We start from the raw sequence: 19,763 nt of genomic DNA, 5'->3' as shown, positions 1-19,763 counted from the left end.
CGGGCATGTTCTGCCACTCAGGGTTGCAGCATTGCTTCCGACCCATAATCTCAGCAAAGACTCATCTAGAGACAGTAAGAGACAAGTATTGCCTTCTGTTGGGAATAAAAAATGTTCTGTTGAGAACAATGGCCTCAGATTATTCACCATCCTGCCTGCACTTCAAACCATTTCCTGCTGAGGTCTAGTTCAGATGAGCAGATTTCAAGCAAGCACTGCACAGTGCCGGAGCTTCTTTTATATAATGCAAAACATGGAAAGAGTCTGCACTTCATTAATCAAGTCTCTGCCTCCGAAAGAGCCTCACTTTTCCAACCTCAATTATGGAGGCAGGAACAATAAAAAAAGAAAGTCATTTTTTTCTCCATTTAATTAAAGTTGCTCCATATATTATTGTTTTATTCAGCCACTAGTTCATACCATCCTTTATACTTGCAAACAATCTCTTATTCACTCTCACCAGCTGGTGTGAGCACAAAAAAGCAGCCGGCAGGTTGAAGAGAAAAGATTGAAAAGAAATAAGCTTTGTTTTTACAAGTGACTCAAAACTGTGAGAAACAAATTCATCACCTGGCCAAAGCTTTCTCTCGCTCGGATTAAAACTACAACATTAATTATGAACATAAACCAACACAACACTGATGAGAAGTTCCATATTGTGTCAAGGCCAGAGCAACATCATTGTCACAACTCCATATCCTCCTCCCATACCACTTACGTTTCCAAGGCAGTTGACTATTCTGACTTCTCCCCATTGCAAAGGTCAATAATGGGAGGCCTCCAGCTCCCTGACACAGTTGTGCATTCTATATATATATATATATATATATGGAAAAATATTTTGGATGAAAATCCAGAACTCGAACGCCCTTGAAAAAAGCCGAAAAACCGATCAGCTGACCCACAACGCTACATTTACTGACTGTTTCTTCTTCATATTAAGGTGTAAAACCTTTCCTGTCTCCACACTGGACCGTGGTAGAGTGTCAAAGGGGAGGTGCTCGCTCTCCACACCTCCGAGGCTGGAGCGCTCACTCCAGGGTTTGATGTCCTGTTGTGGGCTGGAGCTGGGAAAGGGATGAGGCGAGTCTGGGACAGAGCGTGACTTGGTTTATGACTTTGTCACAGCCAAACTGCACAGAAGCGCACATTCAGAGCTGGACACGCACCGGGCACCTCTTCACTTCTGGAGAGACGTCACTCACTCTGCAACCCCTCCCACATGCAGCGGCCACACACATAGAGGAACAGCGCACCTGCAGCAGACACTCTACATTCACTCCTACAAAATACTATTTTAAGGCTTGGAACGCATTATTTCTTTTTCCATTCATTGTAATGGGAAAAATCGATTCAGATTTCGAACAATTCGCTTCTCGCACGGCTGTCTGGAACTGATTGTGTCGAGGTACCACTGTACCTCGATATATATATATATATATGTCTTGTCTTGTCTATAGTGTATATATGGTGTTTTTAATTGTGTCACACATGTATCCTGTAATCCGTCTACTTTTACATGCAGAGCTCATACGGTGTTGGATGGTGTTCTTGTACAATGTTAGAGCCACGTGAAAGGGGTGATGAAAGAAGACTTTATATTCTATATAAATTCCAAGACCTATTCCTTCTTTTACAGCTGGTGTGCTCATGGTCTCTTACTGCCTTTACTGGATTTTATGGATCTGTCACAATGATTGAGCTGGTCGCGTCATTTAGCAGGGGGGTAAGAAAAAAACCGAACAGGAAGCACTTATTTGACATTTATATGACAGCATTTGAAGTCATACCAGATTTCACTGATAATGTTCTACGACAATAATGAACAGCAGCAGAGTCAGGCTTCATATTCCATTTATTTAATACTGTGTGCAGCTGACAGGGTTATATTGTCTTGATCAATGGGTTTGAGCATTTTTTAGTTTTTATTTTTTTCCTAGTCACTTGTAAACAACTTGAACAACCAAGTTGGCCAACCGAGAAGTGACTTCATGTTGATAGTGTTGCTTGAATTGGCGCGGATTCATGACAAAATGTGGTGTTAACGTTCATTAGACATTGTTTTAAGTCTTTGTTTGTCATCCATTTCTCCATGAGCTGATATTATTTGTTTGTGGAAGTTATTTCATTCATGACAGGAATACTGTTTTATTTACATTTTCTCTGCCTTTCTCAGTGGCCTTAAAATTATTTCACTGACAATTGTAATAATAACTCAAATTTTCAGTCAAATTTTGTTGTTTGTTTAACTTGTAGTTTAACAGAACAGTGTGAGTGAAGACATACATGGTTCAATATTTTACATGGCCATACACAGCTATTATACCCATACCACATGTGCAGTATAATGCAACACATGCAGTATATGTGCTCTGCACTAAATATATTTATCAGTTCCACCTCTGCCTTTAGACAAAATATGAGCATTCCTGAACAATATGACACACACAATGGATAAGTTGTGGTAAATAAGAATAATACTTTCACATTATAATAAGTATACGGTTTCCTCACAGCCTCTGGATAACCAATGGCTAATATCTGATAAAGTTTATTTGGGCTCATTTTTTGGCAGCCGTCCTTTCCTGTCGGTCTGAATCCCTCCATGTCCTCCTTCCCCGATGGGTTCCACTGATGACCCTCACTTCCTGTGCGTCTGCCTTCCTCTCTTTTACTTGTTCCTCCTCTCCATTCCTGTCAGATCTTGTTCCCTGGCATTTTTTTTGATCAACCGCTTTCATCCCCTTCCCTTCTTTACCTTCTAACTTCAAAACTCGACTTCTTCTTTTCTGACTCTTCGGTCACCTCAATCCCCCTTTCTGGCCTTTCTCGGTACCAATTCATCTCTCTGTCTTCTGACTTTATTACCTCTGCCATGGAGGTTATGTTTTTGTCTGCTTTATCTTGCAGTCTGTTTGCAACATAACTCAGAAAGTTAAGAAGGCATTCCAACGCAATTCCCAGGAAATGTTTATGAAAGACCTGATGATCACTGTAAAATGATCAACACTGCCGAAGAAGTACTCATTGGTACTCCAACAAACTTTGAAACCTCAGTGCAGAATTGTTCAAGTTAACATATATCATAAACCCACAAGTATAATCTTTAAATATTATATTAAAATGTGATAAATATCACTGTATGTGTCTCATAGAAAAGTTAATCTTATCAGAAACAGCTATATCTATCCTTGCTCACATTTTACAAACTGAATATTACACATACTTGAATCTAACTCAATGAGATTGTTATAATACCTCAGCTTAACAGTATTTGAATGATGAGTGAAAACTGCCATCAATCTCTGAATGTATTGAATCAATGAGTTTACAGATGCAAGCCAGAGGATGAGTCAGTCCCGTTGCTGTATACAACAGGTTACAAGACAATGGATTTTAAATGCAGTGAACTTGTGAAGGTCGCTGGCACAATCCACCCAGAGAAGAAGAGACAGAATCATGAACCTGTTTGCAAGCTCTCCATGAAAGTCATTTAGGCCCGAATGAGTCTGGTAATGGATTCCCCAGGGTCCTCCATGATTGGAAAATAACAGGCTGATGTGATTTTGCAAAAGTCTCCAAACAAAGACAGAGTCCATTCTATTTCGTACATGAGTGAAATTAACATCACAAAAGCAGGATTAAGAATTTGCAGACCAGGGTGACACATATTTTCACTCCATGGTGTACCGCAATTGTGCCTGCAGTCCATGACAGCCATATTTTTCTGTTTATTTGGGTTTTTCGTATGCACTATTGTTATTATTAATAATGATAGAACAAAGAAAAAACAAGATCAATGCATAAAATACAGTATATAAATTGCACATGGTTGAGAAAAAGACCCCTCGTGATGGTGAAGGCATGGGGGCCCTCATTTAATCTGTGGTCTTATGCCACATGTAGCAGAAACCCTGCACTGCGTGTTAGTATAGAAATGGCCCACAAGGCCACTGGCCCTGCCTTGTGCAACAAGCTCAGCTTTCCATTGAAAGAGGAACAAAGAACTACAAAAATGGCTGGAAAATCGAAACAGATAAATGACATTGAAACATATAAACCACATGCCAGGGTGCTGTATATTTTCTCAACCTAAAGCAAAGCAGCCGGGACTTCTGCTGTCAAACAAAACTTGAGATCAATAACACAAACAACTGAATAAGCAGACAGTTTGATCACAGTTATTTGAGCACTGTTTCTACTATGAAGACGTTTCCGGACCTCAACAGGGCGAGCTTGTCTGGTTGTGCTTTCAGCGACGCGAGCTACAATCTGTGACTGCTAACTGATGGACACTGACATTGAATCTAGAGACGTCTGTGGAAAAAAAAGTCAGGTTTTATATCAAACAGAAAGTTTTGACTTTTTCAACTCACACGTAAAAGCAATAGAAATGGAGTTTGGGAGCAGACGGGGTGAAAACGCCCTGAAAAAGGTGCCTATTCATCATGGTACCATTTTGCTGGAAACCCTTGAGTTTATCAAGGATGAGGAATATCTGATAACGGGTGTTACCCGAATCAGCACTAATGTTTCTCCAGAATAAGAACTAATCTGCGGTGTTTGTTTTCAGTGGGAGAGCAAGCGGCGTTTGCTTGTGTTCAAGGTCAATGCTCTGCTTTCAGCTCGGGATAATGCTTCTATCCCAGAATTCTCTTTGCTAGCTTCATTGATTAGTAGCCTGCAAGTATAATGGCACACACACTCTCACACACTCCCTCTCTCAGCCGGAGCTACACACACGTCAGTCTCTTTGGCGCATGCAACAATAATGACGGAGCATTCATTTCAGAGGGTCAAAGTTTAATTAGAATCAGATATGCTTTCATTGGGCACTTAAATGATCAAAGCAAGAGTTATCCATTCAGACCGGCCAGAGAAACACTCTTTATATTTGTGTAACATGGTGGCTGTCAGTAGAATGACGTTTGACCCTTGTTCATTAAAATCACAATTTGGTCAATAAAGCAACGCGCCATGGCGGTGAAGGACATTCTCTGGTCGGTTTTATGAGTATTTGTTTGCAAACAGACCAACAAAAGTCGATTGGCATTGAAAATAGGGAAGCCCAATGTGTAAACAGGTGACTACTAATGGTTTATTTCCCTCCATGTGTCAATGACTGCCAAAAAATGGTGTACGCAACACACCATTTCTCCATCTTCACTCGCAAACTTGTCTTTGTAACATTATAAATAAACAAGAATCAACATGACACATCCATCCTATCATTCTGAGCCAATTGGGGATAGACTGTGGGAGGAAATCAGAGTGTTCAGAGGAAGCCTATGTGACAACAAATGACACTGAAGCTTGGATAGAACCTCAAACTGCATGACACAATAAACAGCCATGGACCTCACTGGCTGTCTTCCTCTTTCAGCCAGTACCTTTCTTTTTGACCTCCCTATACGCTACTACGCGAGTTATGTACCACGTTTGTTTGCATCTTTGTTCAAAAGTCCCAAGTAATTTGAAAACTACAGAGCTTCTCTGTTTACTTCTACGCATTAAGACTTGACATATGAGCCAAAAGCCATTCTAGTATCCAAGGATGAAGGCAAGACCATAACACTTAAGCATTTTGAACATGACACGACAACACGACAAGAGTCAAAATCACGTTGGAAATAAAAGAAAAAGACAGATAAACTTGAATTACTGGGCAAAAGAGAGCGAGGGAGACAACCATTTAGGTTCACAGATGTGATAAAGGAGGCAATGAAGAGGAGAGGTGTGACCACAGGGGAGGAAACGGACTTGCTGTGTCAAGCCCTGTGTGGAAAGCAGAACCTCAGCTCCACACTGTTTGTTTTTCTAAAACAAAGAGCTAAAAAAGCAAGGAAACCCTTCTATCAGTGGCCCTGTGATCGACAGGTAGAATCCATATTAGTCATAGCACCACTGCTTTAACAACACACACTCACTGAGCTCAGCGAGCAGACACACAGATTTGTCAGTCAAGTCAGCACGCAAACCAAAAATACATGGAATCTTTTGAACCCAAAGTCATTAGATGATTATTTATTAATGTATTTGCTTAGTATGTGCACATTCGAAGCCTCCCTCACCAAGTCAGCACAGATCCAAAATGAAATGACCACCATGTGCCTTGCACTTGGCAACGTCTCTGGTTCCGAACCAGTGTCCTTCTGGAACGTTGGCGCTGTCAATGGAACCACCCTGGGTTCATACAACTTTAAGCCACACTATAGTGAGAGGGCGTTAAAACGTGTTACTATGGCAAAATGACATGTCAAACGATATTCTGAAAGTATTTGTTTTCACCCAACAACCAGGCACGTGAGGACGTTTGATGAAGAAGAGACATAGAAGACAAGTACATACTGTAGAAGGCAACTGGCAAGTAGCAAGGCGTGTGCATTAGCCGATGCACTTAGGAGGCGCCCACACATGATGTCACGCTTCACAAGCTCAAACCAACTTCATAGCATTACAGCCATGACACAACTTTTCTGGTTTTTTTTTCTTTGTATGAACACAAAATATGTTTCAGGAACTGGGACAGAGACATTTTAATAAATGCTGAAACTAATGTGAGTGGATAGGAACTGATTTATCACAATAACTTGATGGGTGTTGATCTGTACTTTGGCTGTGTCCCATTTCTCACCCTAACACTAGGTTGCGGGTTCACGAGTGAGTGTAGTGTGTCCCAATACACCTAAGACTGAGGGCACTTGCCGTTCACCACTTGAAATGACGCCTCCAAACCGAGGGAGCTCCGGAGCTGACTTCAAACCAAGTGGGAATATGAAGTGTGGATAGATTTCCAGGATACCAAAGTACTTTATTTAAAAACAATGTTGGATAGGACAACAGGGACATTTTAGTAACCAGGACTACTCTTTTGCTTGTTTATTTTTTTCTCGTATCACAAGTTATCGACCCAATTGACCCAACTGACAACATGAACAATACAACATGCATGTACAACAGTATGTTTTTATTTCTATTTAACAAACAACAGTCGCTTTCCATCCAGGCTAACGTTAACATCGATTACGGCAACATAGCGGTGGCTTCGGCTCCGCCCATTTCTTCGACATCGGTTCACCAAAACCAAGTGAGATTATCACGCCGATGCAAGAGGTTGCAAAAACGTTGGAGCTGGCATTTACAAAATGTCTGCACCTTGTCTTTACGCGTAAAGCCATGAAGTGTTGTCCCAATTCTAAAGGAAGTCACTTCACTTCGTCGTCGGAGGGCAATTCATAGTGGAGGGCACTCAAAACCAAGTTCTAGTGTTCAGTGCTAGTGTTAGGGTGAGAAAAAAAGTTGTCCAAAAGGATATCGATGGAGCAATCATTAGGTAATAAACCTAAATAGTTCGGCTAAGTTTCGTCTTGCAATCCAAACTTGTTGTAAGGTTTTTATATTTATATGTATTATTTACTTTTCTGTAAGCAACATTCAAATGATATATGTTGGCACTGCACCAGGACTAAAAAAATCTAAATTCATAAAAAGATTCAGGCTTCAGTGGGAGTTGTTTAGGCAACGCTAAAGGCCAGGGTATTGTTAGCATACAGTACATCACATGTCGCTAAGCGACTTACGAAGGATCAGCACGTACTGTAGCGCCAGAGACCTTGCCTAAGGGCCAACACTGGTTAGCTGGCTGGACTCCTTAATCGTCGATGTTACCCAGCAAGCTTAGCAGCTGCTGCATACATTTGATCTGTAAATGCCAAGATAAAACTGAGAAGATTTTGGAGCGACAAGACATCTGAGGATACGCAAACAGAGAAATGGAAAAGCGAGACTCTGTCGACGCATTCATTCTATTTAAGATGCAATACTTGCTTTCAAGGGCAACTGATCTTGGCAAAAAAAGAAAAAAAGAAAAAGTTGTGTGTCTATCTGTGCGAGTGTATCAGCAATACAGTGTTATCCTCGTATGGCAGACACTTAGCTCATTGAGATATAGCGCTCTTGCATAGCGCGCCGCATTTAGATGAGGCTCGAGTGTGCGTGCCTGCGTGTGAGTGTGAGCCAGTCAGTTGAGATGAGTGGAAACGCTTTTCAATGTGTTCGTAATGAGGCACGTGTCATTTGCTTCGTGGATGTCAGTCTGGGCTTCCTGTTTCTGCGTGTTGGTGAGGATGTCAACCTGCATCAAGTGATGAACCGACAACAAACTCTTTAGCACATTCACCAATTAACACTTCAGCTTTCAGCCTATCCTACTAATTGCCATTGGAAATTAGCTTGTTCTAGTGTGTTCTGCTAACTACCAGTGGGGAATGGCAGAATCTTCAATAGCACTGACTGCACTGAGGTACAATTCTACAAAGACATTCAACATTTATTTTGGTCGGTTTTCATGTTTTAATAAAACATGAACTCCTTGGTACGATGCACGATGGACAATGACGCTTCAATGCGTCTCTGTATAATGTTCCGTGTTTCTGATAAGACAGATAAATACATTTGTGCAGAGATGGAGGAAGGGAAGAATGATGTTTGCATAGCAAGTGTTTGTCAATAGCTTTCAAGAATATGATCACGGACAGCAAGACAAACACCAACAAATTTTGCAGTCAACGCACGTTCTCAAAGAGTTTCACACTAATGTGGATAGATAGATAGATAGATAGATAGATAGTTAGATAGATAGATAGATAGACAGATAGATAGAGAGAGAGACTGACAGACAGACAGATAGATAGTTAGACAGATAGATGATAGATAGGTAGATAGATAGATAGATAGAGAGAGAGAGACAGATAGATAGATAGATAGAGACAGAGACTGAGACAGACAGACAGACAGACAGACAGACATATAGATAGATAGATAGATAGATAGATAGATAGATAGATAGATACAGACAGACAGACAGACAGACAGACAGACAGACAGAGACAGATAGACAGATAGATAGATAGATAGATAGATAGATAGATAGATAGATAGATAGATAGATAGATAGATAGAAAGAGAGAGACAGATAGATGATAGATAGGTAGATAGATAGAGAGAGAGACAGATAGATGATAGATAGGTAGATAGATAGATAGATAGATAGATAGATAGATAGATAGATAGATAGATAGATAGATAGATAGATAGAGAGACAGATAGATAGATAGATAGATAGATAGATAGACAGATAGATAGAGAGAGAGACTGGCAGACAGACAGACAGACAGACAGACATATAGATAGATAGATAGATAGATAGATAGATAGATAGATAGATAGATAGATAGATAGATAGATAGATAGATACAGACAGACAGACAGACAGACAGACAGAGACAGATACACAGATAGATAGATAGATAGATAGATAGATACAGACAGACAGACAGACAGAGACAGACAGAGACAGATAGACAGATAGACAGATAGATAGATAGATAGATAGATAGATAGATAGATAGATAGATACAGACAGACAGACAGACAGACAGACAGAGACAGATAGATAGATAGATAGATAGAGAGAGAGACAAGTAGTCAAGCCTGTTATCGGACCGATTGTTAAATTGACTATTATTATTTATTATTATTTGTAATTACTAGTCGATAGCTTGTAAATATTTCAAATCATAGAGAGCTTTGTGCGAACCGAAACATCGTGATGTGTTCAATAGGAGTCCAATATCATTTTAAAAGACACTCAAATCGCCAACTCTCGAAAGCACATATTGAAGTGTCACACTTCTGAACAGCAATGAACATTCCTCTTCAACACAGTAGCACTCAAACTTTCTCATGACTGATAGCATTTCACACTGCAATAAAATATGAAAGTGACACCAAATGCAAGTCCTGGGCCAACGTATGATTCAAATACATTTCAGCGCAGATTCCTCCCACCTTCATTACAGTGGAATGGGTTACAGCAGTGGCAATGGCTGATCAATACACTCATTTAGCGACAATCAATGTGCAGTTAGCGGCAATAAAATATTGTTATAAGTGAATCCATGAGGAAACACATTAAATAGTACAAGCCCTAAGAGCAAAACTAGTCATTATCATGGAATCAAAGCTCATGAAGTGCCCATGAGCAAGGCGAAAAATGCCAACTGCTTGTAGGTTTACTTAAAATAATATTAAATTCTAGAAACCTGTTGTAGACAAAATACTGGAAAAGACACTAACCATTTTTGTGTGTAAAACTCTGGTCACACAACATATCAAAACTGTGCTTCACTCTTCTAACAGCAGTCTGTTCTTCTATGGCACAATGGTGAAACCAAACCTATTTTTCATGACTTACCCTAACTTTTTCATAACTCATAGTACAGTAAACTTAGCAGTGGTATGCCCACGGGTTCTTTGCAGAAATGTCACATTGAAAACTGTAATAATATACTGAAAAAAAAAATCAATAAATAAAACCATGTGTTGCCTTTTCACAGGTTACAAGTGCACAACATGAGCCCAGTATATCAGACTTTTGGTGAAGGTTGGGCCAAACTGAAACATTTGATCAAACAGCAAACCAAGCAGCAAAATTTATTAGAAAAAAGAGTCAACTTACCAAATGGTTGGTGGTTCAGATCCCTCCACTTCCAGGTAATCATATTTCTCCTCAGTCTGGAAGTCTGTAAAGATGACAGAGATGGTGTCTCCGGGTTCGGCCAATAGGGTCCAAGTACAGTCGGCTTGGTTACCATAGTTGCCGGGGTAACCGGGACTGGTCACCACCCCACTGCCGCCCCTCACAGTGCCCCCACATGTGTCCTCAGCTGTCAATCAAATCAGAATGACAAATAGAAAACCTGGGTTAGGGTGAGGAGGAGGGACCGAGGGGCGGACTTTTGTTTAGTTTTAAACTTTTGGCAAAAATCAATTGGCAATAGTGTTACTTTAGCGATAAGACAGTGGATTGCCGATTGAAATACTATTATTTTTCAACCACTTACAATGATTAGACGTGAAAAAAACCAACTCTCATCTCATTCTGGCACAAACGTTTTTTTTTTATTCTAACCCTTTAATAATAGAGATGCTCAAAGGAAGCAGTTAGAATAGGAAGTGTTTGGGTGCAAGGTTCAAGTTCCTGTCCACAGTCTTTGGTCCTCTCCTCCAATGTCACCTAAATCTCCACATTGATCCAATCCAAGTTGATCTTTTTCATCCTCCAATCACCATCAAGTGGCTTGATTTTTTTTTTTTTTTTTTGGTCCGAATTTTTTCATTCCTGACCTTGAAAAAAAATCTTTCTCATGCCTGACCATGGCTAATTGAAAGTAGTGCTTATTACTGTGTAACAGATAAAGACACATGGATTGCGCTGTGCACACGGCATAAATTATACACATATAATTTATACAGATACACTCACAGACAGAAAGTGTTGGGCTTTAACTCACCGGGGCATCGATTGAATGGCAAAATCCAGATTGATATTTCAACCAAATCTGTGCTTTTACATGCGTATTATTGTCCGAATATGTTCAATGCCTCAGTGGTTAAAGACTTCATTTGACACTTTCTTTCCAGGGGTGTTCAAGTCCAACAGCAAACATGGTATAAATTATATCTGTATAATTTATAAATGTACAGAAGAGGGTCATAACGCAAAGACATTCTCACACCAGACATGTATTTCCCTGCACAGCAAGTCTGAGCAATTTAAATTGACACACAATTTGTATCACTCTGGACGACATCACAAGTTGATATCATCAGTTTTTAGTGGAGACAGAGTGAAACATGTGTATCGTCTTTAAACTGCACTCACTGATAAGCTGAAGGAGACACATCTTTTATAAGAGTGCAGACAAGTGCTGTCAGGTATACATGCTCATCCTTCAGGCTTGTGCTGCCGGTGGTTGATGCATGTACAGATGACAGCGATAAGATACGGACCAAGTCAGACTCCACCCACGGGAGTGGGAAGAGAACGACTGTGGTCGGAGACTCACAATAAAACAAGAAATTAATAGGCATATTAGTGGAGGGGAACACTACGTCCGAGTAAAGACAAGGAACACGCACAACAATGGCTAACGCACAGAACCACAGTCACAACACTGATATTAGTATCAACAAAAGCAGGAGGAAAACAAATATATAACATGGAAATTGTTTGCACGAGTGTAAAGTTAGAGACAGACAGACAGACTGAGTATAAAAGATGTGCACATATTACAGCGCGCCGATCCTCGTGGATTAAATTCTCAGAGTTCAGGGTGAGTGAGAAAGTTCTCATGAGCATCTATGCATTTATGCATATTATGTATTTTTCTCTGTGCGATTTACATAATAACTATTTCAAGCATGACACTTTTTTCCTACTTTTGGCCACAGAATACATAAACAACTTAAGAAGTAGTTACTGCAGGCACTGTTCAACAAAAGAGTGATTGTAAAGTACACCTCACATTTCATTATATCTTAGCATGTGACAACACTTAAAACCATAATACACTGCATAACAGATCAGCTTCTAACGGTCTGTAGTTACTATCCCAAAAGTACCTTGAGCCAGCCATTAATGTATAAACCCCTGGCAACAACAGTAAGTTTAAAAGTGTGCAGCCATTTCCTCTCCCAGGTGTCATTGTTAGTGTTGCAAGGTCTCAGGTGTGAACAGGCATCAGGTGTGTTAAATTGTGTGTTACCACTTCTCAGTGGAAGTCCAACATAGCACCTCTTGGTAAAGAGCTCAGAGGATATAAAAAGGACTTGTTAGTCTACTGTACATAAAAACCACCGTGGCTTTCAGACAATTGCCCTGAAGTCCACCCTGAAACTGACTTACAACACATGGTGGAGAAGCTCTGTGAATACCCAGAGGTTGTCTCTGGGGAGACCTCCCCACCTTGGGGGCAGGCTCCTGGTAGAATTTTTTGAAAGGGACTTGAACTGGACTCTATAAACATTAGAGCACGTATAGGAAAAGTGCAGCCTTGGGGGCCACATGTGGCACTTTTTCAGTATGTACGCGGCACTCAGGAAGTCAAAGCATAACCCAAGGGAAAATCATTCAATATGACTAGAATTATTATTATTATTATTATTATTTAGATTGTTATTTTTCAATCCCTATTTTATGCCTTTTTTTCTCCCATAGTAGTATTTATTTAAATAAAATAAATAAATGTGTTGTGTATTATACCTATAGTTTTGTTTCCAAGATTTCTGAAAAATATATTCCAATATATAGGAATCCTTTAAATGTCCAAGATGAGTAAATAAAAAAAAAAATCTGTGTAAAATGAAGTGATATTAAAGACGTAGTTACTTAAGTATAGTGTGACTTAGCTTGCCCAATTTCTCTTCTCGTTTTATGATGTCTAAACCAAATTTAGTCACATTTTCTTCTTATGTTCTTCTCTTTGGCCTACAGTCCCTTCATGACAGTTGCAGTGTACAGTATATGGTGGCATTTGAATCACCTCCCCTCCGTGATTTAAAGCACCTTGAAGTCAGGGATGGTGGACATCCTGACTTAGACAGTGCTGTCACAAATGCGGCATAAAAACGAGCCAGTATCGCAAAGGCTTGCTCAAAAGTCAACAAAACAAGACCAAAGCACTGCTCCCCCTAGTAGTGTATGGCTGTATTTTTTATTTGTCATTTAACAATCCATTATTTCATCAACTATATTACACTTTGTTTCCTCCAACACAACAAGGTTGCACCTTTCATCCACCCACTCAAAGCCGCCTCTTACAAATTGTCTCTGGATGGCATGATACTGTGATACAAGTGTGAAGGCAGATTTGCTGAGAGCAAAGTAGGTTTTCCTTGGTTAATCTCTTATCTCTGCTTCCCTCATGTAGTTTTGTGAGGTGGTGTTAGGTTACTGACAGCTGTCACAGGTTCATCACGACATCCTCAAGCAGTGATGGAGAGTCACCTCCCCGCACTCTTAACACACCCACACACACACACACTGATAGAGACTCTCCAAATAGGCTTGACTGTTATTTTGTCATTTTAAATGTCAGAGTTAAAGTGACATGAATATGACGTTTCACTTGTTTGACATTTTAGTGATGCTCAGTCTGGAGGAAGCAGCTGCACGACAGGAAACCCATCTAGCAGTGTAACGCTACTCTGGGAAGGTATTTGTGAAATGAAGTGTATGAGTTAACTGTCTATTAAGGGGTTCTGCCAAGCCTGAACCACTTTGCTTGGAAGCAGCTATGTAGGACACTTGGTCAGGTGCTGGCCCCAAACCTGTGTTGAGGGCTGCATTTGGATGCTTAAAAGAGAGCAGTGAAGCGTGTCAACAGCAACAAACTCTTTGAAAAGACCTTGTAAAATATCAAGAGCTACAGCCAGAAACTAGTTATCCTTTATAAAGCTAGTCATCTGGCTGCAGGGTCTTTGACACACAACCTTCATCACATGAGACTGTGAATCAGGCCAATTGACGGAAAACAAGTGGAGCAACATTGAATGAAGAAAGTAGCTTTGGAGCAAGTAATTTGGGGTTTAAGCAAGGGAACAATCAACAACCTATTTGCTCACCAGGGCAAGAGTTGTAAACGTTATCACAACAGCTCTAAAACCTATTCCCTGTCTGTCCTGACCATCTCGAGTTTAAGCATTTTTTTGAAAGGAAAATAATGCTGTAATAAATAATTGACAGCACGTTCAGTCACTATTCTTTCTCTGAACTCAAACACTCAGAATTACACTGCCTGCCAAAAGCCATTGCACATTCCGTTACACAGCGGAGAGAAAAGTTATGTGTTTAGAACTGACAACAGCAGTTGAAACAGCATCCATAGCCACCTCATCTGCCTGTTCATGTACAACACAGTGGGCATCTGGTGAGACGCTCTCAAGTGGATCCCAAGATGACACCACAGACAACAAGAAAAGTGAACTATGTCTCTATTACTTTAAGTCACAATACGCAACACTAAAACAATTGCGGGCAAGATAATGAAATGTAGTAACTGGATGTCATCACAAAAAAAAAAACAAGATCGGACACGAAACAAGCTCTTCACAGACATAGGTTGGACTGAACAAGTAACCTAGTCTTGTGATACTGGTTTTGTGTGTGGCTTTAAATTCTGGTGCGCTCCATATAGTCCAGAATTTAGTTGGAAGTGGCGGTATTTATCTAGGATTAATTCTAAATAATACATAGCAGAGGATACTGCAATAGTAGACAAGTTTGCACTGTGTCAAAACATCTTTTTTTTCTCCAGGCAACCTGAGGAGGTTCCCGTGCCCGAGCACGCTGACCCACAGTGGGAGGGACATGTGAGTGAAGGGTAGTGCTCGTGGACTTCCACTGGTTTGTGTGTTTACGAGAGGTTTGAGTGGAAAGAGAACAACAGTGTTGGCTACGCTGCCTTCAATTCTTATCACATCACTGAGCTCTTGCTGCCCTTTCCTTTGCCTCTCCGTCGCCTTGCACTCGGAGCCACAACCCCTCCTTTCTTTCCTACAGGTCTCCTTCTGCCCCACACGCTGCCATTTCCTCTTCTGCATCAGGATTATTTATTCTCGAAGGAAACGGCAGATCACCTCTGCTCTCCTCTCGCAGGTCTGCACCCTGATGTGTGCGATGCTCCACTGAAACTTTGCTTCACGCGCTCTCCTTCCTCTCTCAGTGCTGCTATGTCACCATTCACGGCTCCCTCTCTTTCATGGCCTTGGGGCGCTTTGATCACTCCTTCTTAGTAGCATTATCCTCTTCCTCTCCCATCCGTTCATCCGCCCTTCCCTACTGTGCTGTCATCAATATCGCAGTCATCTGAGGATTCCTTTTTTATCCTCTTGCTGCGCCTTTTCTTTAAGATCTCCTAGCCTTTCCCGAATCTCCCCCCCCACAATCTTTCTGCTGATTGATTTTATGTTTAATGGCTTTTCTGGCCTTGTCTCATTCGCTCCCCCTCTTCCCCACTCACAATTTTTTCCACCCCACTCCCCTCTTTCTGTCCCATAACTCCATCTCTTTCCCTATCACAGTGATAGGCAGATCCCTATCACTGTCCCTTCTTTCACACACATACACACCCAGCTTCAATCACAGAAAACCCAGTGTGCTGTCAGCTCCTAAGGATTATGGGCCATCTTCATCATCCCTTCCTCTCCTCTGTCTTCCGGCTGTATACATCCATCCCTACTGCTCACTTATCTAGATCCAGCCAACAATCCATCAACCTCACGTCGTCCATGGGCTGTAAAACTGAATATATATCGCAGCCCCCTTTTGTCCCATTTGCACACCCCAGCTAACCTGCTATGGATATTTGAGTAAATGACCAACATTTTTTTTTCTTTTTAAATACTGCTTCAGTGGTCCCAAGTAGTCCGGACTGTATAACTCACAGGACACCAGTTTGGGTTCTTGGCTCTGAGATGTGATGTTGTCCTGCCAGGATTTTAATCTCAGGGCTCAAAGTCACTTTCAGCGTGGGTTACTGTCACACTGCAATATATGACGGATCTGAAGGCATGGAAATATGTTATTGTATTGGTGTCCAATGATCACAATACTAAAAAAAAAAAACCTGTGAGGGAAACCTGAATGGATGAATATCATTAAAGTCAGTCCACGGCATGAGAGTCATGTTTTTATTTTCTTTATTATTATTAAAAAAATAATAATAATAAAAAAAAAAAAAAAGATGGCTGTCATGACTTTTTCAAAAGCCCCAGGAGCATCAGCGGGGGGATTAATTCCAGAAATAGCATTTGCCAAACTCTCACAAGTGGTTCACCAACTTAGTTAAAATAACTACTAAAATAACTAAACTACTAAAGTAACTAAAATAATTACTGACAGGCAGTATTTAGAAATTGTTAAGAGAAAGGTTTGGTGGAATTTCTTGAAGTCTCCATTAGGTTTTAGCCTGAGAAGGTACACCAAAGTCTCATCTAAGAAGTTCTGCCCATCATTTATTGGTATTATTATTATTATTATTACCAGACTACATAGACAGCCATCTTCCTCCTTTGCGGCACCTCTTTCTCGTCCTATTCCACTTGATGCATCTCCTCCTGTGAACTCATTAGAAACACGCTAGTCACCGTCCTCTGCCTGCCAGTGTGATAGTTAAGATGAACTGTCATCGTTTGGTGCACACATGCGCACGCTCACACGCACACACTTGACGAGCAAGCACACTGACCTTCAACATTTCCCACCATCTGTCCACATATCAAAGAACAGATGCTACCTGTCCATCAGCTAACTTGCTCAGCCCTTATACCAATAAAGGAAAAAAGATGGAATGACAGACAACCAGAAAGCGAGAAGAAAAAAAGCTGATGTGTTTGGTGTTGTCTAGTCATTGTGTCTAGTTATCAAAGAAATGTTTTGTTTTTGTACGTTTGTTTGTTTATCATCATTTAAATCATTTAAAAGGCACAACTACTCGGATCCACGTTTCATGTCCTGAGACAAACCATTCATGTAAAATGCCTCTATTTCCCCAAAGGTACAAACAAAGTGGCAGTAACTTGATCAAAGCACACTCTCTCCAGATGAAACCACATGCAATTCCATCAAAAAAGCCATTCAGTTTTTCAGCTAAGCCTTGACTTCAGAGCAAACCTTTCCTTGTTTCTATCTATACTGTCCAATTCTACTCACTGAACTTCCACAGCAGGTGCTGAAAGAAACAATTGCCGTTTTCCTTTTTTGAAAATCCATTATTGAAGGCAAAAATAAATGAATCTGAACATGTTTGCTCAATGTTTTGTGTTTATATGCGTAGGTTTTGTGTAAACATCGGTACAGCCATCACTCTTCTTCCTATTCGCTCCAAGTTAGCAGCATAATTCACCCTTCAATCCTCGACTGTGATTCACTGCGGCAGACTGAAAACAACTTTACATCTGTAAAACATTGCCCAGCGAGCAAACCTCTTTTAAATGTCCATTCGTTCATGAACACCACTTAATCAAGAGAGCCTTTTTTCTTCCCCCAGAGAGGAAATTCAGACACTGAAAGTCACCTGTCTTTTCAGATGGACCTCAAAAATGCTTTGAGTAATTGGGCTCTTCCACACTTCTATGTGCTCAAAGTGCGGAAGTGCTGAGATACATTTAAAAAAAATAACTGAACTGACACAAGAGAGATTGGTTGAACACATTATTTTCGTCCAATGGATGTTATAAACTAAATGTTTTTTGAGCGACAGTGATCTTCTATTCGCGAAGTTATTGGAACCAAAGAACGTAAAAGCGAAATCACCATTGAATGGTCAGTGGGTTCCTACCAGGCCTCCTAGTTGGCAGAGCAGGCTGGACCGTACATCCAGTATGTACTGAGAAAACAGCCATTCAAGGGACTGAAAACAACTGAATTGTTTCACTAAATTCTGGATGAAGATTTGCTGAATGAAAGGTCAAAGCTGTTGACATTGCATACATTGCAGAATGGGCAGAGTTGAAGATTTTTGTGAGGAGTGACTAAAGGGCATCTTTAAAAACAAAACAACTCCTTCAGGAACTAACTAGTTTTTGGCTGTATTCACGCAACAGAACACTGGAACTTAATTCTTATGCTGCTTAGCTCCATATCCTTTCGGCAATTCCCCAGGAACTTTTATTATTATTATTTTGTACGCATAATAATGCAACACATTTACATATTTTTTCTATTATATGAATGATAAATAGTTGAGACTTTTTCAGTTGAAAGTGTCATTTCGGAACACACACTTTTGCTGATTTGCTGGTTTTGTGAACAGAGAGGCTTCCACTCTGGCAAATAAGGGGGTTTATGTAGATGTGTTCCTGCGAGATGGTACACAGAGAGGAAGAGGGAGTGAGCACCTGGGGCTTTTGAGTGCTGAATGTCATCGTTGACATCCTAAATAAATGGCTGCATACTGAGAGTTTAACGCATCACCGCCTTGACAAAATATATTGCACTCCTTCCTCTCTTCTTTACTGCCAAATTCATTCCAGCCAGATCCAGTCTGACCTTTATTTTTCTGTTTAGGAGGTAATGTGGATACGCATTCGCACTCTTGGCCCTGTTCTCCAAATAAATTCAGCATCCACATAGGTATTGAGGGAAGACAACGGAGAAGGATGAGGATTAAGAATGTCATGACCAAAATAAATCAAGACCTCACGATTGGAATGTATATCTCGCAGAAATATTACAGGAAAAAACAACAACAAAATATTACTTCGTGAAGAACTAGAAGGGCTCATACTGAGCATTTTCACCCCTTTAATACTCAAATCTGAACACAAATATACGAGCTATGAATCAAAACTGAATATTTAAATGTTTGTTTTTTTTTTCAAAGTTATACCTAGCTGGTTAAAGAAAATGGCTGCCTGAGCTTTATATTGAAGGGCAAAACAAAAATTGGTAACAACTCCAATACCGCTGCCAGGGACAAGCAGAGATGGCACCCACTCCTAGTGGTGCTGGTGCTGCTTTTCCCACCAGGCCACCAGACAGCTATACACAGTGTTTGAGCGATCAACTTCAGTATTGACAGGTTGTATTTGGATCTTTTTCAATTGTTGTGCTTGTTAAAAACACAATAAATGAAGTAAAATGCATTAAATTCAAAAGACTTACGCCGGAAGCAGCTACGCCCTTTTTTGCAGTATCAGCACCAGCCACCTCAAAATGTCTGTGCACATGCCTGACCGCCAAAATGGCTGCAGCTGTACCTGGATAAACACACTTCATCCACTGAGCCTTCGTAGTGGGTATTCTTTGAAGGGCATACGCATGTTTCTCTCTCTGCCAAAAACTCTGAAGTTTGCCAGTGGTCGTGCATCTCAGTCTTGCATTGATCCCATTACCCTTTGCAGGATCGCTCTTTGGCACT

At 40.6% G+C, this 19,763-nt stretch overlaps 1 protein-coding gene across 5 annotated transcripts in view; it reads right to left on the bottom strand.

Annotated features, from left to right (window-relative positions):
• The window catches only part of csmd3b (CUB and Sushi multiple domains 3b), a 344,162-nt gene that overhangs the window by 168,605 nt on the left and 155,794 nt on the right, over positions 1-19,763 (bottom strand). For all 5 annotated transcript variants that reach the window (XM_053862604.1, XM_053862605.1, XM_053862606.1 and 2 more), the window contains exon 5: positions 10,520-10,727. In XM_053862604.1, the coding sequence (XP_053718579.1) occupies positions 10,520-10,727 (208 nt within the window). The remainder of the gene's footprint in view (positions 1-10,519; positions 10,728-19,763) is intronic.

This window comes from Synchiropus splendidus, chromosome 4 (assembly GCF_027744825.2).
Source record: "Synchiropus splendidus isolate RoL2022-P1 chromosome 4, RoL_Sspl_1.0, whole genome shotgun sequence".
Taxonomy (NCBI): domain Eukaryota; kingdom Metazoa; phylum Chordata; class Actinopteri; order Syngnathiformes; family Callionymidae; genus Synchiropus; species Synchiropus splendidus.
Note: the sequence above shows the minus strand (reverse complement) of the source record. Positions and strands in the feature narration are given on the sequence as shown.